This window comes from Saccharomycopsis crataegensis, assembly GCF_037102585.1.
Source record: "Saccharomycopsis crataegensis DNA, jcf7180000000074, whole genome shotgun sequence".
NCBI classification, from domain to species: domain Eukaryota; kingdom Fungi; phylum Ascomycota; class Saccharomycetes; order Ascoideales; family Saccharomycopsidaceae; genus Saccharomycopsis; species Saccharomycopsis crataegensis.
The window spans coordinates 306,477-329,391 of record NW_027043821.1 but is presented as its reverse complement, the minus strand read 5'-3'; the positions used below and the strand labels follow the sequence as shown (position 1 = coordinate 329,391).

At 37.7% G+C, this 22,915-nt stretch overlaps 11 protein-coding genes across 11 annotated transcripts; 4 read left to right on the top strand and 7 right to left on the bottom strand. All coding sequences in view use genetic code 12, as the record gives it.

Annotated features, from left to right (window-relative positions):
* Positions 1–58: 58 nt before the first annotated feature.
* DASC09_020000 (uncharacterized protein) lies at positions 59–2,200 on the bottom strand (the record flags this gene model as incomplete). The annotated part of the gene is made up of 2 exons (XM_064995603.1): positions 59–1,207; positions 1,289–2,200. 2 exons carry the CDS (start codon positions 2,198–2,200, stop codon positions 59–61), a joined length of 2,061 nt encoding a protein of 686 aa, XP_064851675.1.
* A 494-nt stretch (positions 2,201–2,694) lies between these two features.
* On the bottom strand, positions 2,695–3,600 carry DASC09_019990 (GID4/VID24 family protein; the record flags this gene model as incomplete). The annotated part of the gene is made up of 1 exon (XM_064995602.1): positions 2,695–3,600. The coding sequence occupies one exon, from the start codon at positions 3,598–3,600 to the stop codon at positions 2,695–2,697; it is 906 nt and encodes a 301-aa protein (XP_064851674.1).
* A 295-nt stretch (positions 3,601–3,895) lies between these two features.
* CMR1 (Cmr1p) lies at positions 3,896–5,500 on the bottom strand (the record flags this gene model as incomplete). The annotated part of the gene is made up of 1 exon (XM_064995601.1): positions 3,896–5,500. One exon carries the CDS (start codon positions 5,498–5,500, stop codon positions 3,896–3,898), a length of 1,605 nt encoding a protein of 534 aa, XP_064851673.1.
* Positions 5,501–5,821: 321 nt separating this feature from the next.
* DMO2 (Dmo2p) lies at positions 5,822–6,097 on the top strand (the record flags this gene model as incomplete). The annotated part of the gene is made up of 1 exon (XM_064995600.1): positions 5,822–6,097. One exon carries the CDS (start codon positions 5,822–5,824, stop codon positions 6,095–6,097), a length of 276 nt encoding a protein of 91 aa, XP_064851672.1.
* A 137-nt stretch (positions 6,098–6,234) lies between these two features.
* On the bottom strand, positions 6,235–7,821 carry DASC09_019960 (uncharacterized protein; the record flags this gene model as incomplete). The annotated part of the gene is made up of 1 exon (XM_064995599.1): positions 6,235–7,821. One exon carries the CDS (start codon positions 7,819–7,821, stop codon positions 6,235–6,237), a length of 1,587 nt encoding a protein of 528 aa, XP_064851671.1.
* Positions 7,822–8,277: 456 nt separating this feature from the next.
* DASC09_019950 (uncharacterized protein) lies at positions 8,278–9,267 on the top strand (the record flags this gene model as incomplete). The annotated part of the gene is made up of 1 exon (XM_064995598.1): positions 8,278–9,267. The coding sequence occupies one exon, from the start codon at positions 8,278–8,280 to the stop codon at positions 9,265–9,267; it is 990 nt and encodes a 329-aa protein (XP_064851670.1).
* Positions 9,268–9,755: 488 nt separating this feature from the next.
* DASC09_019940 (class I SAM-dependent methyltransferase) lies at positions 9,756–10,715 on the top strand (the record flags this gene model as incomplete). Its single annotated transcript, XM_064995597.1, has 1 exon — positions 9,756–10,715. One exon carries the CDS (start codon positions 9,756–9,758, stop codon positions 10,713–10,715), a length of 960 nt encoding a protein of 319 aa, XP_064851669.1.
* Positions 10,716–11,122: 407 nt separating this feature from the next.
* DASC09_019930 (pepsin-like aspartic protease) lies at positions 11,123–12,466 on the top strand (the record flags this gene model as incomplete). Its single annotated transcript, XM_064995596.1, has 1 exon — positions 11,123–12,466. The coding sequence occupies one exon, from the start codon at positions 11,123–11,125 to the stop codon at positions 12,464–12,466; it is 1,344 nt and encodes a 447-aa protein (XP_064851668.1).
* A 352-nt stretch (positions 12,467–12,818) lies between these two features.
* Positions 12,819–13,514, bottom strand: SOD2 (superoxide dismutase SOD2; the record flags this gene model as incomplete). The annotated part of the gene is made up of 1 exon (XM_064995595.1): positions 12,819–13,514. The coding sequence occupies one exon, from the start codon at positions 13,512–13,514 to the stop codon at positions 12,819–12,821; it is 696 nt and encodes a 231-aa protein (XP_064851667.1).
* Positions 13,515–14,108: 594 nt separating this feature from the next.
* Positions 14,109–16,478, bottom strand: ERB1 (ribosome biogenesis protein ERB1; the record flags this gene model as incomplete). Its single annotated transcript, XM_064995594.1, has 1 exon — positions 14,109–16,478. The coding sequence occupies one exon, from the start codon at positions 16,476–16,478 to the stop codon at positions 14,109–14,111; it is 2,370 nt and encodes a 789-aa protein (XP_064851666.1).
* Positions 16,479–18,724: 2,246 nt separating this feature from the next.
* Positions 18,725–21,799, bottom strand: DASC09_019900 (uncharacterized protein; the record flags this gene model as incomplete). The annotated part of the gene is made up of 1 exon (XM_064995593.1): positions 18,725–21,799. The coding sequence occupies one exon, from the start codon at positions 21,797–21,799 to the stop codon at positions 18,725–18,727; it is 3,075 nt and encodes a 1,024-aa protein (XP_064851665.1).
* Positions 21,800–22,915: the final 1,116 nt, after the last annotated feature.

Genomic DNA, 22,915 nt, shown 5'->3' with positions numbered 1-22,915 from the left:
TTTAACTTTGTAGATACAATAAGCATATTTACAACGGTATTAGTCATATGATTAACCATCAGTATGTTTTTTTCAATGTTTGCTGCTGGTTAGTGGCGGTTGCTACTCTTTTGATTGTTGTGGAAATTTTGATGGTGCCAGATCTAAAGCAATTAAAGCTTCTTCTTTTCTTCCTTTCTCCATGTCCCCACATCGTGATGAAACTATTAGTTTTTTTAATCTTTGTGAGCTTGGGTAGTTCCATACTCCACACTTCCTTTAACTTGTCCTCAATTGTAGATCTATTTTGTTCTTTAAATTCAATTTTTGCCGAGCACTCAACAATTCCGACATCCTCTTCATATTCATCATTAATCATGCTTGAATTGCAGTCATCGGTAGTAATAAATTCTGCTCTAAATGCTACCAATTCACCAAAATAACAATCTGAAAAATTATAATCACTATCATTGAATCTGTTCAATGAAATATCGACAGGAGAGATTCTGTTGGGAATTAAAGACATTTTTTTGACGGTATTTTCTGATAAAGAAACCGAATAATCAAACTCGTAAGGCCCATAGAGCACTTTTGTCAACATTTCTAGCTTATTCTTCCAGATTCCAATCTCATTTTTCAAAAGCCCTAATAATGAAATCTCATATAATCCATAATTATGTTCAAACAACAACTTGAAGGAGCCTATATTGGTGGAGTATAATCCTTCAGTTGCCTCATTATCCTGAACTTTGCAACAACATAAAGGAATCACAAACTTCACAATATATTTTTCTTCCTTCACAATATCACACACAATTAAAGTAGACTTGAAAAGAAATATTCCATTAATTTGGCTTACCAATTTACCTGACATCTGTCTCCAAACACATCCTAACGCTCCGCACAATAATGGCAAGCCAAAACACTCGACTGGAAATGACCATTGATCCACTTCAAAAAAAATTCTAGAAAATAGTGTTTTGGTTATATCTGTCTTTTCTAAATCATCGTTAAAGTTATTCATAATGTTTAATTTAGATTTTATTCTCTCTAATTCAAATTCCACAAGTGGGATAGATTCATCATTTTCCGGTATTGTTTCCAATAGACTTTCAACCAATAACCTATATTTACCAACTCTGGTTACAGGTTTCTGCAAAAGCGATAGTAAAGATAAATCAAGTTTTTCGTCTCTTGGCTGCACTGCTTCCAAATATTTTTCATAGCCCTGTTTTTAATGGTGTTTTTTGGTTAGTAATAATCACATTGACCTCATAAACTCAAGGGTAATTATTATTATGGAACATACTTTGCATAAATGAAATTCCGTACTATTCAATTTTTTTAATAATTGAGAAGCTAACTTTATTGTTGAAAAATATTCTTCGTAGAAGAATAGGTTAATTGCCTTATCTGCTATCATCCTAGACACATGAATTGCCGCACCGTAGGAAAGCATTGAAGAAGTAACTTCATCACTGGTTGAATGAAGGGTTTTTGAATTATTAGGCGATGCTGAGCCTGTGAGTGGTGAGCTGGATTGGAATCTTTGAAGCTCAAATAAGAACTTTCTGTGTTCACAAATGAGTCTCTCGATACAGTCAATCAAGGGGATGCCTGAAAGCTTTCCCAAATTACTGCCTTCAATAACCCCAGTATATGTCTCGGATAATAGCTTCAAGAATTCAATGTATGACAGTTCTGTTTTCAATAATTCCTCGATTATTTTTTCCCTCCTTAAAGCCATTTTTTGTGAAGCTGAATTCATATTAGGAAAATAAGTAATATTGATGGAATTTGGGCTAGCGGTTGAATCTGACACCCTTGAATTAGCTGTTATATTATTTTTAATATAGCAGAACATATTTCTAGAATATAAAGAAGGATTTCTTGTTTTGTCCATGAAATCTTGAGGATCCGCCAAAGACTCTGTGGTTTTCATACAGACTATTGATGGGGTGTTTAAAAAAGCCAGTGCCGTTGCTTCGCTATGACGAACTATAATGTCAGATATTGGTGATGGAATAGTGATCGAATTTTGTATCAAGTTGCTCGGATATTTGAACAAGCGATATTCATGATTTTCAGGACCCAAATTCTCATAATAAGTGCTACTGTTGGAGTGACATTCAGAGTTCTTTATTTTCTCTTTTGAGTTGTGGTACAAAGCCGATACTATTGGTGAGCAAAAATCATCCCCAATAACAGGCTGAGTTGTCATTTTTTTTTTATTTATATGTATTACTATTAATTATGGTAGTTTGAATCTTTGAGCCAACAAAAAAAAAAAAAAAAGGAGAGTAAAATAATAGTATACTGAAAAATTACACAAACAGAAGATGCCTATTTCGTTTCAAAACTCTTTTTTTTTTTGTGTGTGTGTGTGTGCCTTTTGCTCAGCTAGAGCCGAGAGCAGAAAAAATTTCAAAATAATCATTATTACACCTAAAATATGGTATATGTCCCCATCTATAGTAGATTAATTTATGTAATAATGTTTCTGGAACGTCGGTGACCATCTAAGTGCGTGTCACTGATATTTAGAATAGCCGACAGTTTTTCATGGTTATATATAATACAAGAGGGTTTCCATTGAATAATCGATCCCAATTTCATACTAGATCAATATTGATTCATCATGAGGAACAGAAACCCAGAAATTCTCAATCACAAATACATACGGTACATCAAAATGATGGGGTTAGCCATACATCATTAGCAAAAATCAAAAGATTGGCAAGCACCTCTGGACGAAGCATGCACCAAGTCAAGAAACTGATCCTCCAATTTTCCATGGTAATAATACCCTGTTATGTTTCCGGTATACTGGTCCAAGCATGCATAGTAAATCCCATCGTAAGAAGCAGAGACCAACTTTTTTGTTGCATCAGGAACCAAGAACACTTCCTTCCATCTCATGTAAATATATTGCTGATCTAAATAATCCTTATGAATGTACAAGTTAGACGGTTTATTGAAAAAAGGGTCTTTTTTCTCGGTTAGATCAAGAGCTGACAAACACGACAAACTTTTCCGGACTTTGGGGAGAATATCCTGCCTCCAATGAGGAAATCTGCTCCAATTAGATATATCGATTGTATCATCAATTTGCAAATCATCAGTGGCTCTTCTACTCAAGAAGTTATGATTCTCGCTAATCAACTCCGCCTCAAAGAACGTAGTGATTTCTGGATGCTTCTCGGTCAAGTTTCTGATTGACAAATATCCATTCATGTAACTTTGATTTAAGTCGACATATTTCAATTCTATTGATAGATCATATCTCTTATCTTGAAATATCTGGCTTCCAACAAAATTTGACCCTGGGTACAAGGTACTAGAGTGGAGTATTTGGTTGGAATCACCGTTGGGCGACCGTCGTGTGTGACCTAAACTTTGCAAATTTTGATATGGCCCATTCACCAAATCCATCAAATTGACAGAGCTTTCCAAACTGGAACTATGTATAGACAAGCGTGATTGAGACGAAATGGCTTTACCAGTGTGGGGTTTATTTTTGAGTTGTTTTTTCTTTGGCTTTAAAAGCTCATCGTTCGGTGCTTCAGGTGTCAACGGTCGGCGATAAGCATCTCTTGTGTGTACTGGAGAAATAGAAGGCATGGACTGTTATTATTGGGCGTTTTTGTGGGTTTGTTTCTGTGTAATTTAATGAGTTTCTTCTCCCCCTTTCCTCTATATATTTTGCCGAAATATTTATGTAATATATTTGAAAAATATGATGGAAACAGATTGGTGATAAACTTTTCAAAGAGGAGAGAGATCCCCGAAGCGTTTCTTTTTTCGAGATGAGTCGTGCAATGCACGTGAACCATGGTTCACCAATGTAACAACTACAAATAGCATCTATTATATCAACAACAATTATAATATATTCCAGAAGAAGAAAAAGTCCCATCTAACTGAACAAAACACATTTCCCACTCGCGGTTCCCCCAACTAACCAATTCTCTGTTGGATGGAAATTGGCTACTGCAGGTACAGCAGTAATGGACTTCCCGCCCAAATGAGCTACTTGAATCCCGTTGGCGGTGTAAACATCAAAGAATTTTTGCATATTTCCGATAACAAACTTTTCATAACCGTCCTTTGGATTCATCTGCCATCTAGCCTTCAATATTGAAACCCATTTACCAGTACGGCAGTTATGTTTCATTACATGGTCTGGCTTCAACGTCATGGGGATGATTTCTTTGGATTTCTTTTTGGGTTTATAAAGGAAATCACTGTTCCATTGGGTGGTATCTCCAAGCTTGAATATATTAATAGCATCAGCATACCCATTACAAACAATATCCCCACTGGAATTCCAGTCGGTAGAACTAACACTTAGGCGACTGCTGAAGCCACCATACGCATGAATACAGGCATCGCTTGGGAACTTTTCTGACCAGTTAGAGTTGGCATTAACTTTTCTAAGATCCCAAATCTTCAATGTTCGATCCAATGATCCTGTTGATAATTGATAATTAGCATTGGGGTTTATGGAAAAACCTCCGATTTTTTTGTCACTTAGTCGGTATAGACTAATACTGGTGGTTCTTGGTTTTGATCTGATATCAAATGACCCGAATTGGCCAGTCAACGTGGTGAAAAATAGTAAATTCTCATACAGAGAAGTGTTTGGGGTTGATAATTGGATATCCGATATGCCAATATCATTTCCATTATCATCAAGCAACCCTAGTACTTCTGTGGATTTTAATGTCTTCAAATCGGTACATCTGATGGAATTATCATAGCTAGCAGTGTAAAGATTGTTAAGTTTTTTGGTAGAAAACGCTATTTTTGAAATATGCTTACCATGGAGGTTGAACAGGGTTATGGCAGGGTTTTCATCAGTATCAGAATTCGGGTTCCAAATCCCTAAATTTCCTAGAATATCACCGCCAACAATGATTTTTTCGGTATTGGATGGGTGGAAATTTATAATTGCCAACCTGTCTTCAGTCAATGATATTTGGTTAGGTAAGAATTTTTCATATAAATCGATAGACTTGAACTCTTTTCGAAGTTTGTTGATCGATTTATCATCAGTTGGTTTTTTGGAAATCACTTCATAGAAATCCCCCACGGAAAAGTTATCGGACAATCTAGAAAATTCCGAGAGTAATTTTTCATCGTCGTTATCTTCTCCTTTAATCTCATTGTCTTTATTCTGTTCTTTTAAAATGTCAATCAACGATACATTACCGGGAAGTTTCATGGTCCGTAGTTTCTCCAATTTCTCTTCCTCGATCTGCTGTAGCTCCTTCGCCCTCATGGCCGTCTGATAATCCTCGGTATCTTCGATTTTGATCCCTTGTAGTCGACGTGATTTCCTAATCGGCTCTTTTGGGGCCGTATCGGTCTTACGCTTTTGTCTTTTCGCCTTGGTCTCGGCTTTCTTCTCCTCTACATCTTTCTTGATCTCATAAGAGATCTTATCAAGACTAAGCGACCTAAGAAGCTCCTTATTTCTCTGTATATTTTCCAATCGTTGTTTTTCTAGTTTAGATACCATTCTATTGGTTAATTTCTATCTCTCCCTGGCACCCAAGTTTCCTTTCCAGTTGCTTTCCGATACGCTATACTCCTTGATCCATCATCATGTACCACACAATTTTCACAACAAAGTAATTTTGGCGTATTTTTTTTTTTTTTTTTTTTTGCGCACGCGAATTTTTTTTTTTTTTGGCTCTCGCCACTCTTCGTTCATATCACAAGATATAGTCTTTTTTTTTTCTTTTCCTTAAGGGATATATCTCTTAGTCTCGAGACTTTCCTCAAAAAGAATATCTTCTCCTTATATTTTTCCAGTTATTACCATTTATTCTACAAAAAAATGAGTAATATTACTGATCTCTTCAACCCTCCGCCTTCAAGAGACTTGTCCGAGAAAGAGGTGGAAAACTGTTTCTACTGTCAAGCGATGGCCACTATCACTGCCTTCGGGGCCGGGGTATATTTTGGTACTGGCCGGGTGTTTAAAAATGAAAAGCCTGGGGTCAATCCTCTTTGGTGGAAGAAGCTGGTCAAACTCACTGGTGTTGGCTTAATTGGTTATGGTATCTATAGATTTGGGGAAAATTGGCTTTGGAATAAACCAAACCGTGATTAATTTCACCAATGATTATTTTGTTCCACCCAGAAGAAGAAGAGGAAGAAAAAGACCTGTACATAAATATATCAGAATGAAAGATATTATGGGTATTTATTACAATATATCTGCATTTTTGTTTCTGTTAAATAATACATCTAACTCAACTCGAACTTTCCCTGCCTATACAAAGAGTAAGCCTTCTGAGTTCTTTGAAAATCGGTTTTCCAGTATGAATCTAGATATGGATTTTCAAATAGGTTACCATCTGTGGGATAGAACCAATAGTTTACAGCAATGTGCATATTGTCCAGAGACTCATCGGTCAACCCAAAAGACGAGACTTCATGAAACCAACCCGTTGGCAAATAAAGCATTTGGCCAGATTTCAACTCAACTGTGATTCTTTTGGCATTACTGAGTTTTGGAAAATGTTTCTTTTCAAAATTCCTGAGAATGACCTTTTCTTTTTCTTCTAATTCATCGGAATGGAGAAGAATAGGCGGAACTTCACAAAAGGATGGAGGATCAAGTTTCTTTGATTTATTGACTTCTTCTTCATCATCATCTTCATCTTTGATAGTTTCAGGGTTTTCTATAACTGCACCATCACTTCTAACAGGCTTCCACTTTGGAGCCCTTTCGTTTGGGGTATAGTCGATGACCCCTGAATTGAATATTTTATTTATATCACCAACAGTATACAAGTTCTCTGCCTCCGATGGAGGGAAAATTGTAAACCGTTTCTTTCCCTGCACAGGAATATATAAATTATTTGCATGATCATGATGTAGACCAGAAGAAGTACCTTTACCAGGTATTCTTCTTCCCAAGCCAAAATCTTTCTTAGTTTCGTCTATTTCAATTTTTAAAGACCCAGGGTTAGGTTTACCAGAACCAGCCCAAATGTTGATTTGCTGAGGAATTAAAGTCTCCAAGATAGTAGGAATTATTGGAAGTTTGTCTTTCTCAAAAAGAGAGGTTAACGGTTTTTGAATAAGACTATAAATTCTCTCCACTGCTTCTGATACATACAATGGTTCCCCCTTGCAATCATCAAGGACTTCCTCCTCTTCCTCTTCTCCCCCCAAATCGTCGAAATCGTCATGCAAATCGTTGAAATCGATGGAATCTGCTTCACTAACAACATCATCCGGTGTTGCTTGTTGATGATGGTTTCTAATGGCCTCCATCATAGCTTTTTCTCGCTCGCTTTCCCCCATGCCGTCATCACCGACATCTTCATCTTCCTCTTCATCATCATCGCTAAACTCTTTTCCACTTTCAGGGAAATCTTCCAAATCTTCATCATAAACATCATCATATTGGGTGGTCAAGTAGCCATCTGTTTCTCCATTAACCACTTTTGCTATAAACTCGTCAAATGCCATAGTTTGTCTTTGGAACCCTGAGCCAAACCCTCCATCGACTCGTTTTTCAACCTGCACATCGTATTGTTCGTGATTCTTCCGTCCAAGGGTTTTAGTAATCGTGTCCGACTTCAATCCAGAAATATCTAAATCGGTTATTATGCCATTGATAACCACTGGTTTTCTCGGTTTGATATACTCTTCATAAAATTTTTGGGCATCGATGTCCTTGATATTTATCTCCGCAATCTTTTCATTATCCTCTAATGGCTTATATCCATCGTAATTATCGCCAAGTCCTGTATTAACTTTTTGTTTCTTTGAGACAATCGATGTCTCTCCGGTATTTTTGGATCTTTTGCCTTCTTTGGACATGATGACGGTTGATAAAGTCTTAAAACTTCCAACACGATATTGCTGTGGGGTTGAAATTTTTTTTCGCGCGTAATTTTTTTTTTTTTATGCGCGAAAACCTATGGGATTTACATGAGAATATTATTATCATTTGACACAAACTGTGGATAATCAACAAGAAATAACACCACTTGAAGAGTATAGGTACATAGAGTTTTGCTTTCTTGCTTTTTGATATTCCTACCAATTATTTCTTTGTTTTGTAAAGTTCTTGTAGTAGAGAGCTATTTTTGGATCTGATTCGACATGTGGCACAAACGCTTCGTAGCCTCCATTCTCCAACGGATTTCACTAGTGATATTTTGATATCTTTCCAGGTTTTATTTTTCTTCCATTTCTTTATATGTCTTTCTTAATATTTGTTTATATATGCGTGCCTGAAATTCGCTTCAACTTTCCAATATCATACCATAAAAGATGCCAGAAGAACTTAATAAACATCCTAACGGTTTCGTCATTCCCCAACTCACCAAAAATGATAGAAGAGTGTTTGCAGTGTTGTTCAATAAGGAGGCTGCCGGAATTTCTGCTAGGAAATTCAAAGAGCGGACCAAAGATATGAACTTCTTACCAAAATTCATGGAGCTCAACACCGTTGGTAACATCATCGTTGATCTCACTAAAACTCCAAATCGTTACATTACTGATGAAGATCGGGTACAAGACTTTTATGACCTTGAAGCTAAAGTGATCATTTTGGCCGAGAAAGATGCTTTTAACAAACCTCATGATATTGAGGCAATGAAGCTCGATGAACACGATATTGATGCTTACGGTTACCATTTTCTTCCAGATATTTCTGTGATTAACGAATGCCAAAATATTGTCGATAATGAAATATTCGGTTCGTATGAAGACGCTAAAGTCTTTGGGGGGTTTTATGTTTTGGATGCTGTAGTTAAAAGGCTTTCATTGCAATATAAAATCGCGATGATCAAGAAGCAGTCAACTAATCAAACTAACTACGAGGAATTACTTCAGAAACACAGCATCAGAGAAAAAGAGGTGGAAATTTTTGACTTATTGCACAAAGCTGTTGATTTATCATTACCAGAACCTGTTTTTAAGGAGAAGGATTCTCCTGATGCATTTCCAGAATATACGGTTTCAAGAAAAGAGGCCTCGGTTTTGCAAAGCGCTTACTCTCAATTTGCATCGATGTTGATCATTAAGGCTGCAAGATTAGAGACTTCAATGAAGAATGAAACTTCAGAGAAAAATAAAGAAGAGCTCAGAGCCATCATGAACTTCTTCGAAGCAGAAGCTAGCCATTATATGTACATTTCAGGGGCATTTGGTGATGAGATAGCAAAAGAATTATCCACCAAGATTAACCCTTACGCGAAACTTTGCGGTAACGTGGTGATGCAAACCATGGTGAGTCAATTTTACGGGCCTAATTTCTAATATAGAGCTCATTGATGGGCTGTCTTTTAATTGGAGCGAGGATTATCATCAATCCTAAGAAAGTATTTCCTGTGTGTTGCTATTCTCGTTCTTTTGGAACCATTCTCTTATGTAAAAATTTCTTCCATCATTCAGTTTCCATATATAGACAATACGAATATCCATAAATTGATTACGTTATAAACCGTGGTAATTATCCAAGTAAGGTAATATAACAGAAAATATTACTAACCCAGTGTTTACAAAACATCAGTATTTACAAAAGATCATACTTATGCGATAGCGGCTCCTGCCACCGGAGTCCACTATGTTTTTGTACCATTGGCATGGGTCGGAGCCAAATGTAAAGTAAACGATAACAGGGAGCCAACATAAGGCTTCTGAATATAAATACGTGCAATTGCCACTATTTAACTTCGGTTGAAATTATTTAGATAGTCCAATATTTTCCGAGTGTACCATATATCCTATATTTTGCTTATCTCGTCATGACTGAATACTCTACCGAATCTTTTTCTACTAATCAATACGACCTTGCTAGACCCACATACCCATTGTCATTCATTCAATACGTGGTTGATTGGCATAAGAAGAGTTCCCCAGAAACTTCCTTGGGAGTTACTGTGTCTGTTGATATTGGCTGTGGTACAGGACAAGTGACTTTCCCATTATATGAAGAAATTCAGTACGCAGACAATGTGTATGGGGTTGATCCATCTGCAGTGATGATCCAAAAGTGTCAGGACACCCAGAATTCCAAAGACCATTCTACGATCACCAAGGGAGAATTGTGTTTCAAGCAAGCGGCCGCGGAGAAGCTTGATGATGTATTCCCTTTAGAATCTGTTGATTTGTTAACGGGAGCCGAATGTTTCCATTGGTTCAAGCATCAAGAGTTTTTCGAGGTTGCTCATAAGATATTAAAGCCTCATGGGACATTGGCATACTGGTTCTACGTTGATCCTGTGGTGATCTCAGTGACAAAACCGGATGGGACCGTGGTGGATGTGGATAAGAAGGTGTACATGGAGATCTATGACAAGTACACTTATGGGGAGGAATATTTTGGCCCGTACTGGGAACAGCCGGGAAGAAACCATTTGAGGACATTTTGTAAAGACGTGAAAATCCCAACGGACTTATTCAAAGATATTGAGACTCATAAATATCGTCCGGTGGTGCAAGGAGATGTTCCGGATGAGAAATTAAAGATCGAAAGAAGTTGGACTCTCCAAGATTATAAGAATTATCAAGAAAGTTGGAGTGCGTACCATAAGTACGTCGAGGAGACCAAGAAGGCCTCACCAGGGATAAATAGTGCTAAAGATATCAAGAATTATATTCCTAATGAATTTTCTGCGGAAATGACCCAAAGACTAGGGATTAACCCAGTGGACAAAATGAAGGTGATTTGGTCGACCATTTATTTTCTTGCAAAAAAGCGTTGATGCAATTTTTTTTCTTGTTTTAATTATAGCCATATATTGCTTTTTATTATTTTAAAGTTCTGTGTCAGAATCTCTAGGGTATTGTTATATATAGATGTTTAATTCAATTACACAGCCAATACAGTAAACTTTCAAGAAAACAGCAAGCGGTAAACCTGCGCGTTCTGCGTACTGCATCATGGATATAGCATTGAAACATCTGCCTCCGATGGTAAAACCAAGATAAGCACTGCGACCCAGTGGGTTTCTGAAAAATGGCAGTATAGTATGCTGAGCGAACATTTCATATATATATACATCAGTATATAACTTGGGTGATAGTATGTGAAAATCTAATATTCATAATAATAATTAGTCTTCAATTTTGTCGACAACGATTCACACCCTGCAGAATATAGAAACACACCATGAAGTTCTCTAACAAGATCATATTTTTCTTGTTTCTCGCTTTGGTCGAAAGAATCACCGGTGCTATGCCACTCAAGGCCACCGGTGGTCACAAAAAATTGAATAAGAGAGCAGCTGTTGGTGGCCCGGTCACTGTTAACATGTCAGTTAATACCACCAGTACCATCAAGAACACCCTCCCAAGCAGCAGCAACACCACCACCACAGAATTACAGGTTAAAGGGGTTTCCAAGGCGATTGCTGGGATTAATGGCACCACCGTGTCCAAAGATAATCTCAACTTGGACGTTCAATTAGTGATCGAAAATGACTACTCATTATATTCTGCCGAATTCTGTTTTGGTACCCCATGTCAAAAAGTCAGCTTACAAATCGATACTGGATCTTCCGATCTTTGGATTCCTGCCACTGGATCAGCAACTGGAGGAACCACCAACTCTGCTATACAAGAACACGGAACTTACTCTGTCAATGGGTCTTCCACCGCCATTGAATTCCAAGACGATACCTTTAGTATTACTTATGGTGATAGCTCAGGAGCCAATGGATATTTGGTGGTCGATGCCCTTCAAATTTCCGATGATATCACCATCGATCTTGCCACTTTTGAAGTAGCCACCTCCAATTCTGCTGGCCAAGGGGTTTGTGGGATGGGATATCTTAGTGAAGAAGTCACCAGCAAAGAGTACTTGAACTTGCCAGCATTGTTGAAGAAGAACAATATCACCTCGTCCAATTCTTATTCGTTATACTTGAACTCCGAAGACGCCACTTCTGGACAAATCATCTTTGGGGCCTACGATGAAGCAAAATATGAAGGAGATTTGCAAAAATTACCAATCTTGAAGAAAAACTCCGACGGTAGTGAAAGTTCCACTTATAAAGCGCTTTTCGTGAAATTGGATGGTATCATGGCCGAAAACACCGAGTTGACCACCAAATCTTATGATGCATTGATCGATACCGGTACCACCTTAGTGTATGCCCCATCCGACTTATACAGCAACTATACTGAAAAATATGGAACCTATGACTCTAATGCTGGCAGTTATACCGCTCCATGCGATACCGTGGGTACCCCGTTAAGTTTCCAGTTTGCTGACACCACCATCAAGGTGCCATTCCTGGACATGTTGTATAATATCTCGTTGACCAATGGTTCTTACTACATGAAGAACGGGGTTCAACAATGTTCTATTGGGATGGTCGAAAGTAGTGGTGATTATGTCATTTTGGGAGACGTCTTCTTGAGATCTGCTTACACTTTCATCAACTTAGATGACAATACTATTTCTTTAGGACAAGTTAAGTACACCAGTGAAAGTTCTGTCGTTCTTGTTTGATTGTTGATGTTCTTTTATTGTTTTGTTTATTTCCCTTAGATATTGTTTACTAGATTTTTTTTAGTTTTATATATATACATTTTATTCAATTCTCTCGCCGACTTTTCCGCTTTATATTATTCATATTTCAATTCTACGTCTGGGCATTTTTGACACACCAGTCCCCGTTTGTTGATTAGTAATTGCCAGAAATTATTTAATGTTGCTTCAAAAAATAAAACAAAACAAAACAAAACAAAACAGAAAAAAAAAATAATAATAATAAAAAAAGTTACCTTACATTTTATCTATCAAATATTAAAAAACCATAGTATTTTATTGCATAACCCAAATGTGATTACGTGAATAATGTTCAAGCACCAATGGCAGAAGCATAACGGGATTCCGCTTCCTTCCAGTTGATGACGTTCCAGATGGCCTTGAAGTAGTCGGCCTTGACGTTTTGGTATTGCAAGTAGTAAGCGTGTTCCCAAGCATCGATGGCCACCAAAGGAATCAATGGACCAGTAACGGTATCTTGGTTGTAACGTTGGACAACTTCGATGGCGTTGTTTTCCTTGTTGAAAACAATAAAGGCCCAACCGGAACCTTGGATCCCAGCCAACTTGGAGTTGGTCAACTTAACCAAACCATCCAAAGAACCGAATTGAGATTCGATTTGGGTGGCCAATTGACCAGTTGGAGGAGCACCACCGTGGACAGACACTGGAGACAAGTTCTTCCAGAACAAGTTGTGGTTGACAAACCCACCACCGTGGAATTTCAAGTTTTGTTGTAAAGTAACGGCGGCCTTGGCATCGTTGTTAGATTCGGCGACCAACAACTTTTCACTAGCGTCATTGAACCCATTGACATAAGTTTGGTGGTGCTTCTTGTGGTGCAATTCGTTGATCTTACCGGAAATGTGAGGTTCCAAAGCACCGTAATCCCAGTCCAAATCTGGTAAGGTGACCTTAGTTCTAACAGAAGAAATAACACCAACGGCGTTTCTCAATCTGTTTTGTGGCTTGACGGCAGTACGTAAAGTGGAAGTCAAAATAGAAGACATTGTGATGACAATTGACAAAATATCCTATTAATTACTATTAAAGAAGAAGATTGTGTGTTTCTCTCCTCCCCCTCAATTTTTTTTTTTTTTTTTATTTGCTTTTTTTTTTTTTTTCTGCTAAATTTTATTTGCTGAGGTTGTGCGCGTGCTTATCGGTAGACTCACGGAAGATATCTCGGGAATTGTGATTGTGTGTAGTTGCCATCATAGTTACGTAATTGCAAGCAAATATTTGCCTGAGGAGAGTAACACAGTTGATGGTTAACTAGGAATCACCATAATATTTGGTCATTTTTGGAGGCAAGGGGACTATGCACAGTCAATATTTGAGTTAGTCAATCAATCACGGATGTCTTACTTCACTTTACATCAACTATTATTAGTAATAAAAATAATGCATGATAAATGAAGATATCCCCATTTTATGATAATAACCATTCGGGGGCCAATAAATATCCTTTCTATATTTATATATAAATCTCAACTTTCTTGATAATTACGATGTTTATTTTATCATTAGTATTAAAAGTACAAAACTGATTTTAAAGAAAATATTATGATAACCACAATTAGAAATACCCACTTCCAAAAACACTATGTAGTCCATAATCTTGCACACCCATCAGCACCACTACTGAACAACCATGCTTCCTTTGGATGCCACACCACATCCAAAACACCCAAACTACTCACCACCTTGTGACCAGTAAGCTTCTTCAATGGCACCAACAAAGGATTAGTCATCAAATCATCATAAACCATCCCGTGGAAAACATGGATTGTACCATCATCACTACTGGAAGCCCACAATGGTAATCCACCTTTGTGGAACTTGATAGATCTGACCGCTTTTTCGTGGTATCTGAGAATCTTGTATGGGGTACTGGCCAAATCCAAATCATGCCAGAGAACCTTCTTGTCAAAGGATGAAACAATAACATTATCACCTCTAGAATGGATATCAAAAGAATTAAGCCATCTAGCCCCCGGCATAAGTTTTTTAACGAGGACTTGTTGCGACAAGTCGTAAATCTTGATGAATCTTTGAGACGCCACGAAAAGTTGTGGTTTGAATGGATGAAATTTGGCATCCATCATGATCCCCTTGGATTTCTTGAATGGTGATTGGGAAACGTGCTTGGATAATTGATGGATCAACACAGAAACGTTACCGGAGTTTGGAGAAGTGGTGACAAAGTAGTCACCCTTACGGTGCCATGAAAGCTTCTTGACAGTTTTACGACACTGGATTATAAGTGACACTCCTTGGGCTTGTTGTTTTGCGGTAGGTTTCAACCATTTGGCAACAATGGCCTTCTTTTCAGACGATGCTCCACCATTTTTCTTAGTAGGTTTTTCTTCAGCTTCATCGTCTTCATCGTCTTCATCTTCATCATCATCATCATCATCTTCATCATCAGCAACTTCAATGTTGCCAGAAGTTTTATTATTACCACCTTTTTCATAACCGTACCCTTGTTCAATTTTCAAGTACCCGTTATTTTCAATGTCAAATCCAAAAATTGGAGGAACGATCAAATAAATGTTTTCGCCAACGGTGACTGCCAAAATACCAGTTTCATGGTCTGGGTTCCATTCAATTGCTTCAATATGATCTTCGGTGTTATCCTTTTTGTTAATCAACTGAGTCTTCCATACCTGTCTACCAGTTAAAACTTCCCAGATGATCACAGAGCCATCGTCGGAACCAGTGGCCAACCAAAGACCCAAAGGATCGACAGAAATGGTTCTGATCTTTTCAGAATGACCTTTATAAATGACCGAACATCTAATTGGGAACGGTCTAAGATCTTTTGGAGATGGTAAATCCGGAATCAAGGAATCTGGGTCAATATTCAACTTATTTTTACGGACTCTTGGGGCCAAGTATAAGTCTAAGGATCTATCAAATCTTTCTCTAACCGACTCTTTATACCCAGGAATCTTTCTTAAGGAGCCATAATTCTTTGGAACGTAGTTTCTAGTACGGTCAATAGGATCGGTCCCTTCCCATTCTTTTAATTCGTCGTCGTTGAGCAAGTATTCTTCAGGAGGGTTGTAACTCTCGTCATTGGTTGGTGGAGGCAACTTAGGGGCTCTAAGAACCATTATATGGTCTTCATGTGAATCTGGAGCGTCTTCCCATAAGTCGAAATCTGGAGTATCATCTTCATCTTGTTGCTGTTGTTTCAATTTCTCTGGGGGGATAATTCTGCCTTCTCTAATGGCTCTGACAATCTTCATAATTCTTTTGGCTTCGTGTTTTGATGGAACGAATCTTCTTTTTGGTTCAGGAACCGCAGTCAATGGCATGATTTCCTTTTCGGAGGTGAACCATTCGATGGTTGGTTCGTATGGGTTGACATTTTCATCGGTATTTTCATTTTTCTGAATCTTTTTGATCAATTCCAATTCTTCCTTGGTTAAGTTTAATGATGACCCGGTGTTTTTGTCTAACAACCCGGTCCAACCTTCTGGTAAATCTATCGATTCTAATAGTTGGTCTAAAGCACTGCCTTTTGCTGGTCTCATAATTCTTTTACCATTGATATCGTAACCGATATGAGGCATTTCATCGTACAATGACAAAGGAATGTTACCAATAGCATTGGCATCTTCCTTATCACTGTCATCACTATCGTAAACAGGGTCGATTTCTGGTCTAATGATTCTTGGTTGGCCATCGGCAAATTCAGTCAATACTTCACCTTCTTTTAACTCTGGTCTACCTTCTGATCCAATGGTGGAGTTAGACAATGAGCGAATACGGATATTGGCAATAGCATCATTGATATATTCTGCATCGCTTTCTAGTTCATCATCATCATCATCATCATCATCACCTTCGGATCCAGAAGAATATTCAATCCCTTCTTCTTCTCCAAGGAGCTTTTCCAATTCGGCGTCAGAATCACTGTCTGATTCCTGGTCCACTTTTCTCTTTCTATCAGTGACTTCTGCCATTTTTGTTATTATGAGATGAGAAGAATGGTTATGTCCTTACTCAAGTGCCTTATTATTTTTTTGCAGATACAAAAATTTTTCACATAGAAAAAAAAAAAAAAAAAATATTTTTTAGCGATGAGGTTGAGCACACCTGGACACCTGGACAAAAGACCCTTCATATTGGTATGTGTTATATAAACCCACACATCTGAAGAAACCAACGGGACGGAATATACCAAAAATGTGGTACATTTTCCAAGAGCTTGTGAAAAAAACAAAAAGAAAGTAGAGAGCGATGGGGTCACTCTCAGATAAAATGTCCTTATTTTGTTGGGACAGCAGTGACTAGATTAATAATAGAGGGGCCAAGACAAAGGTTTCTCGAGAAAGTCTGGGCTAACGGAAGTGTTTGTTTTTTAATAACAAAAACCAAAAAACTTCTTGCTATTGCGAGAAGCTGCACTTGGTACATATTAATCACATATCTACGCAAGTGGTAATAACAACACGAGAGGCAATACCGTACCAGTTTAACCGACCAATCAACAAAAACGGTGGGACGTGAGATCTCTGTGTGCTCGAGACAGAGAGAGAGAGAGAGAGAGAGATGTCTATCTGTATGTAGACGCATGTATGTATGACGTCTTCATAAACGCTGGTGCCTTGGTGACCGAGGAGAGAAGGGAAAAAGAACAAATGGTTGGGTGAGGGGTGGGGCAAATGATATCATAGGGATGTTATGTTATGTTGTGGAGCACACACACAAATCCTGTAACCCTCGCAATATATTATGCTGACCTGTTTTGGAAGGAATCTCTTGTAGTAGCAGTGCTGCTGGGTCTCTTTTTTGTTTCTTTTTTTCTTTTTGAAATGTTTTTTTTTTTTTTGAAGAACTACTAGCATCAATTAACAATGCACCATCTGCGGATTAATAAATGCATTTCTAAGGAGCCAAATGTTTTTAAATCATTTTTGCCTGTCGCCGAGGTGTGGCCGAGTGTCCTCCGCTAGTTCCATCCAATGATTAGGGTGTTGCTGGCATCAATCACTTGCTGGCTTTCACGATGCTCAAGATGATGGTATGAAGCTTGTAGTTTACAGATCAAGAAGTATAGACAGTAAGTACACCCGTACAATATTTGGAGGGACGGGTCTTCGATATGCTGTTGTCACACGAGTTTCCTCAAATTTCGCTGAAAATTGTGTGACAATAGCACATGGAGATGATGTCCAGCGGCTACGGTCTAGAGCTTCCGATGATCAGGCAATAATTTTAAACGTATGCATCGGAAAAACTTTTATTCCAAAAGAAAACCAAAACGAAAACCAAAACGAAAACGAAAAAAGCTTAATGATTGTCTTTTCTTGTTGGCATTGTTTGGTAGGTTATAGTATAAGCAGATTTCTGTGAATTACCTAAACATAGGATTGCACTGCATGACTTTACCGTTAGGGCACCCGCCGTATTACAACTTTCCTTTTTTTGTTTTGTTCTTAGAGATCTGTCTGTGCTGTGCATCTTAGCAAAGTTTCCACCACAACTTATCTTACAACAACATTATTCACCACAATATTCATCGCAATCAGCTAGACATGCAAAATAACACAGCAAAGAAAATTTACAGGATATGTGTTGGTGCAGACAACTACCAATAGGCAAACCCTGATTATTATGCTTTCACCACCAGAAGCACTAGCAGAGGGGATTCATTGGCCTGGGCATCTGTTACATAGAAAGGAGGATGGCGTTGGAAAATAGCCGTATGACAAGATGATATGATATCTAACATAGCTAATCGAGTGATAGTGTAAATTCTCTATAGAGATTTAGATTAGACAACAGGATCACACGATCCATAAATAATAATAGAACTTCCTTCTTCATTGATGATAAGTGGAAACCCCTTTGATATCCTGATAAAAAAGAATCTTCACACAAACGAGTAATACCAAAACTAGGATTATTACTTTTGTGGTGGTGCCAACAATACGTTTTACACAAAATTACTAAATCTTCTGCAAGAATGCGCAATTAATATGATATCACAAAATTAACATTGTTTGCGAGCATTTAGTTATGCAAAAAAAAAAAAAAAAAGAAAAAAAGAAAAGAAAAGAAAGCTTTATTATTGATAAAATTTACATTTTGGAAAACTTAGGGGCTCAAAGAATACTGAAACAAAAAAAAAAATGAAATAATCAATGGGGCGATTCTCCATAGTGCAAGATCACAGTCCGTGCAATCCATTACAGGAGTATTATTCCTAACCTGCACTTTCAATATCTTCTAACCTGTTCATAATTTCAAAGTCATTCCTAAATCGTTCCTTTAATTGACTCATCAGTTCATTGACCCCAAAGTCTTTCAAGATATACGTTGCGTAAACGGTACCAGGATAGTAAGTGACGACTTTCCAACAAAACGATATGGTTGCCGAAGCGACCGAATACTCGCCACGAAGGTGTTTCAACATAACGACCGATCCCCACGAGGGAACAACCGGTTCTTTCACATTATCGAAAAAAAACTCCACAATTTTACCATTCGCTCTGTCACGGATGATTTTATAGAAAAACTGCCATATGCTCACGGTAAGCGAAACCGGCACACTTTGGTTTAAAAGCTTCATCAATGGTTTAAAGAAATAATAAGCTGCCCGGAAATCCTTCGATTTATTAGGGGTGTCACCAATATATTTGGTAATGATGGTGAGAATATCTTGAATCATTTCCTTCGCATGCGTGAAACCGTCTCTCAAAGTGTCATCCTCACGACTAACATAGGGCAAACAATCATTAAATAGTCTTGTAAGTGTTTTCAAAAAATCATCCTCATCAGGAATTTCATCAAGTTCTAAATCTCTCCATAGCTTGACGATATAATCGATCCCAATTTTGTCAAGAGTATCTTGCGGGGCCGATCTCACGATATCCAACGTAATTGAATAAATATCATGAGCCTGCTTTCGGGTGAAATCTTTCACACAAACTGGGTACTCCTCTAACACGCTAGAAAATATTTGGCACAAGTATGTTAATACCCAACAATTCTCTTTGAATTTCTTTGCTACTATCGTCGACTTTGATAATTCAATCGCCTTAGGAAGCGTCTTAAAAATATTACCTTTGTATAAACATATGCTCCTTATAGTATCATCAACGCCACCGTCTTCCCCAAAATAACCACCAATAAAGTAAAAGAAGTTTTTTTCGTATTGTTGTCTAGTACAAAAATAATCCACCATTAACGAAATAACGTTGGTAGTTTCGAATTCTTCCTGGAAGTCCCCCATTTTGCCAAGGCTCTCGAGACAATTGGTTACCGATCCATGCAATAAAGATTGAGGGTCTTTAAGGACAGGAACGAACAAAGTATTAAAAAAGTCCCACTCCTTGATTATTTCTCTCAAGATATCTTTTTTTTCGGGATCTCGAAACACAACAAGCAAATTAATAACTTTGTAAGCTAGCGTTTTCACGTCGTGGTCTTCGGAACTTAGCGCTAAAGAATAAATCTCCATTAAAAAAGTTGGATGATTGATCAACGGATTCAGACTTTTAGAATTTATTATAACATTTCCAGAAAACAGCAAGATCCTCCTTTTAAAGACGTCATCGTCACCAACATTCGCAAGGAGCAGTGACAAATTAGAATAGTATTCTTCATCCAACTCCAAACACGCGAGTGATAATACCAAACAAATGAGCATCAATGTTTTGGCATCATCAGTATGTAAATCAGTAATATTGGGGATAAACAAATTAAGATAATTGCCTTGGCGTATCATATCACGTAACTTGTACTTTTGTTTAAAAGATTGTGATGCTAAACAATTTAACATGAAGGTGAACTCCTCTTGGTCTTGTAAGCAGAGAATTTGACTTTTACCGTGAATTTCTTCAAGCCGCTTCTTTACATTCTTTGTCTTTTTTGCCACATAAGGGAAGAATAATACGATATCAATCTGTTTATCAAAATTCTTGTCTAAAGAATGTCTGGCATAGAAATGTGCTACCGGTATTGTAGCGTCGTCATGGCTAGTATCGTTGTCTAGAATGACCAATAATTTGTTGATTAAAGATCTTTTATCATTTTGAGGAACCCTTGGTAGACAAAATTCAACCAAATCAGTTATCGCTTGAATCAGATTCTTAGTTGTGATATTGACAGATTTCCAATGATCCAAGAGGTAGTTTATGAATTTCAAAATATCAATCATTTGGTCAGTATTAATTTTATCGCCATCAGATTTGGACTTCTGTAGATATTTGCGAAGGGATTTAAAATTCATAACTACACATAGATCCTTTGGGTATTTATCTCCCCTGACTGTGGGATCCTTTTGACTTTCATAAGCATCGAGTAAATTTCTAGTAATAAAATTGGATGACCATAATAATTTCTTGACCTCGTTCTCATCAAATTTTGGTTCGGTTATCAAGAAGAAATGAGCAAAGTACAAGACATGATATTGCACTGCAAACGAGGTGTTGAATTTTTGGAAAAGATAAGACACCGAATCCCATAGATTGGTGGAGGTTTCTATTTTCATAAGATCTGGAATGGATTCTTTATGAGCCTCAAATATCCGTGCAAAATATTGCAAGGCGTCTATGAGAACTGGCTGTGGAAGGAATTCTGGTTTTGGCGTGGCTTTGTGTGTTTTGAATATTCCCAATTTCTTAGATGATGAGCTTGAAGACTTGGTGGATATTGGTTTTAGTAAATCACAAATAATGGCAGTGATCTTGGAGTCGGGGACAACATTCGAATATAATTTTGATAAGAATTCAAAACAAAGAGAGGTGCTTTGTGGATTGGAAGGATTCCTTAATATGGGGATCATGAATTGTTCGATGATCCACTGATCAAGGGTATTTATTCGATAAAAAGAATTACCAAAATACAAGTTGAACAATTTCTTGTGGGGACGGATAAGATCGGAATCATCATTGATCATAATATCCCAAATATACGTTGCGAGTCCGTAGTCTTTGGCAAATTCCATCTTTTCTTCAAGAGCCAACTTTGGATGCAATTTCTCAAACAATACCATTGCTTCTTTAATATTAAGGTTGTCTTGTTTATCATAAACGGATAGATCTCTTAGGTAAGCTACCACTTCCCGCAAGAGGTTTGACTTGAAGATGACATCGGCGTTTGGTGATGGAGCGGTGGTATACAAATCAATCAATATTGTGATGGTGGATGAATAAGTCTGGAAATCATTATGAGAGTTTGTAAGAGTATGGTGTAGTCTGATAATAAATTCGGGATAATTGTCTTTCAAACGAACGATAAAAGCGTTGATAGCCGTTCGGAAAGATTTTATTGTCATGGGTTCTTTGTTATCTCGCTAATTCATTAGAAACCAGGTAAGTGTTGACATGATATTATATGTGACTCGTCACCATATAAATAGATGTGTGTGCTATTGGCTCTTGGAGGGGGGAGGGGACTAATGGATGGTTATTCTTCCTATTTTGGTAGACTCGTGCCCTCCGGCACGGACTTTGTATAAAAATAACTCACCTATCCGGTGTATATACGGAAGGTCGGCAGGCCATGAAAGAGCTTGCCCAACCACTAAACAATTGAAACAAATCAAAGGGGGAGGGGAAATAAACCAACCTGGGACCTCAAGACTTTTATTAGAGTTGGCCGAGAGATTGCACAAGAATCATCTTAGCCATACTTGGCGAGCTTTTTGAGAAGAAAAAGAAGAAAAAGAAGAAAAAGAAGAAAAAGAAGAAGAAGAAGAAGAAGAAGAAGAAGAAGAAGAAGAAGAAGAAGAAGAAGAAGAAGAAGAAGAAGAAGAAGAAGAAGAAGAAGAAGTGATACTAGATCACATATTTCTTCGAAGTATGTTCTCTAATGTACATCAGTGTTGATTCCAACACACACACACACACACACACACACTCTCTCTCTCTCTCTCTCTCTAAAAAATCGCCTGTTTGTTCAGATGGGGCTGGGTAAGCGGTCAATCTCTGCATAACACGGCAGATAGACAGCATGCATTGGGCGGTGTAGGACAGGACAAGTCTAGGAGACAGTAGCTAGATCGTTATATAATATTATATAATATATATATATATATATATATATATAGCAATTACTAAGGATATAGAGCAGTGCGCTGGCGGGTTGTATTTGAATCTCTGTAGTGTTCACAAGGTTTTTGACTGGGTATCATCAACTACTCAACTTCCCTTCCAGGAACATTCAAGCCCCCTTTTTGTTTCCTTCTTATTTTTCTTTTCTTTTCTTTTTCTTTTTTGCAGCTGGTGCAAGAAAAGACCTCAAAAACAATCGGAGCGTTTATGTATCGGCGAAGCTTCAAAGGGTTAAGATTTTTTCTTTTTACGAAATAATGTTTTTATGTCTATTTTTGAGTTGAGTACTCTGTAACCGTCAGGAACACCGGGAAAAGGACCCTCATTTTGGTACGTAC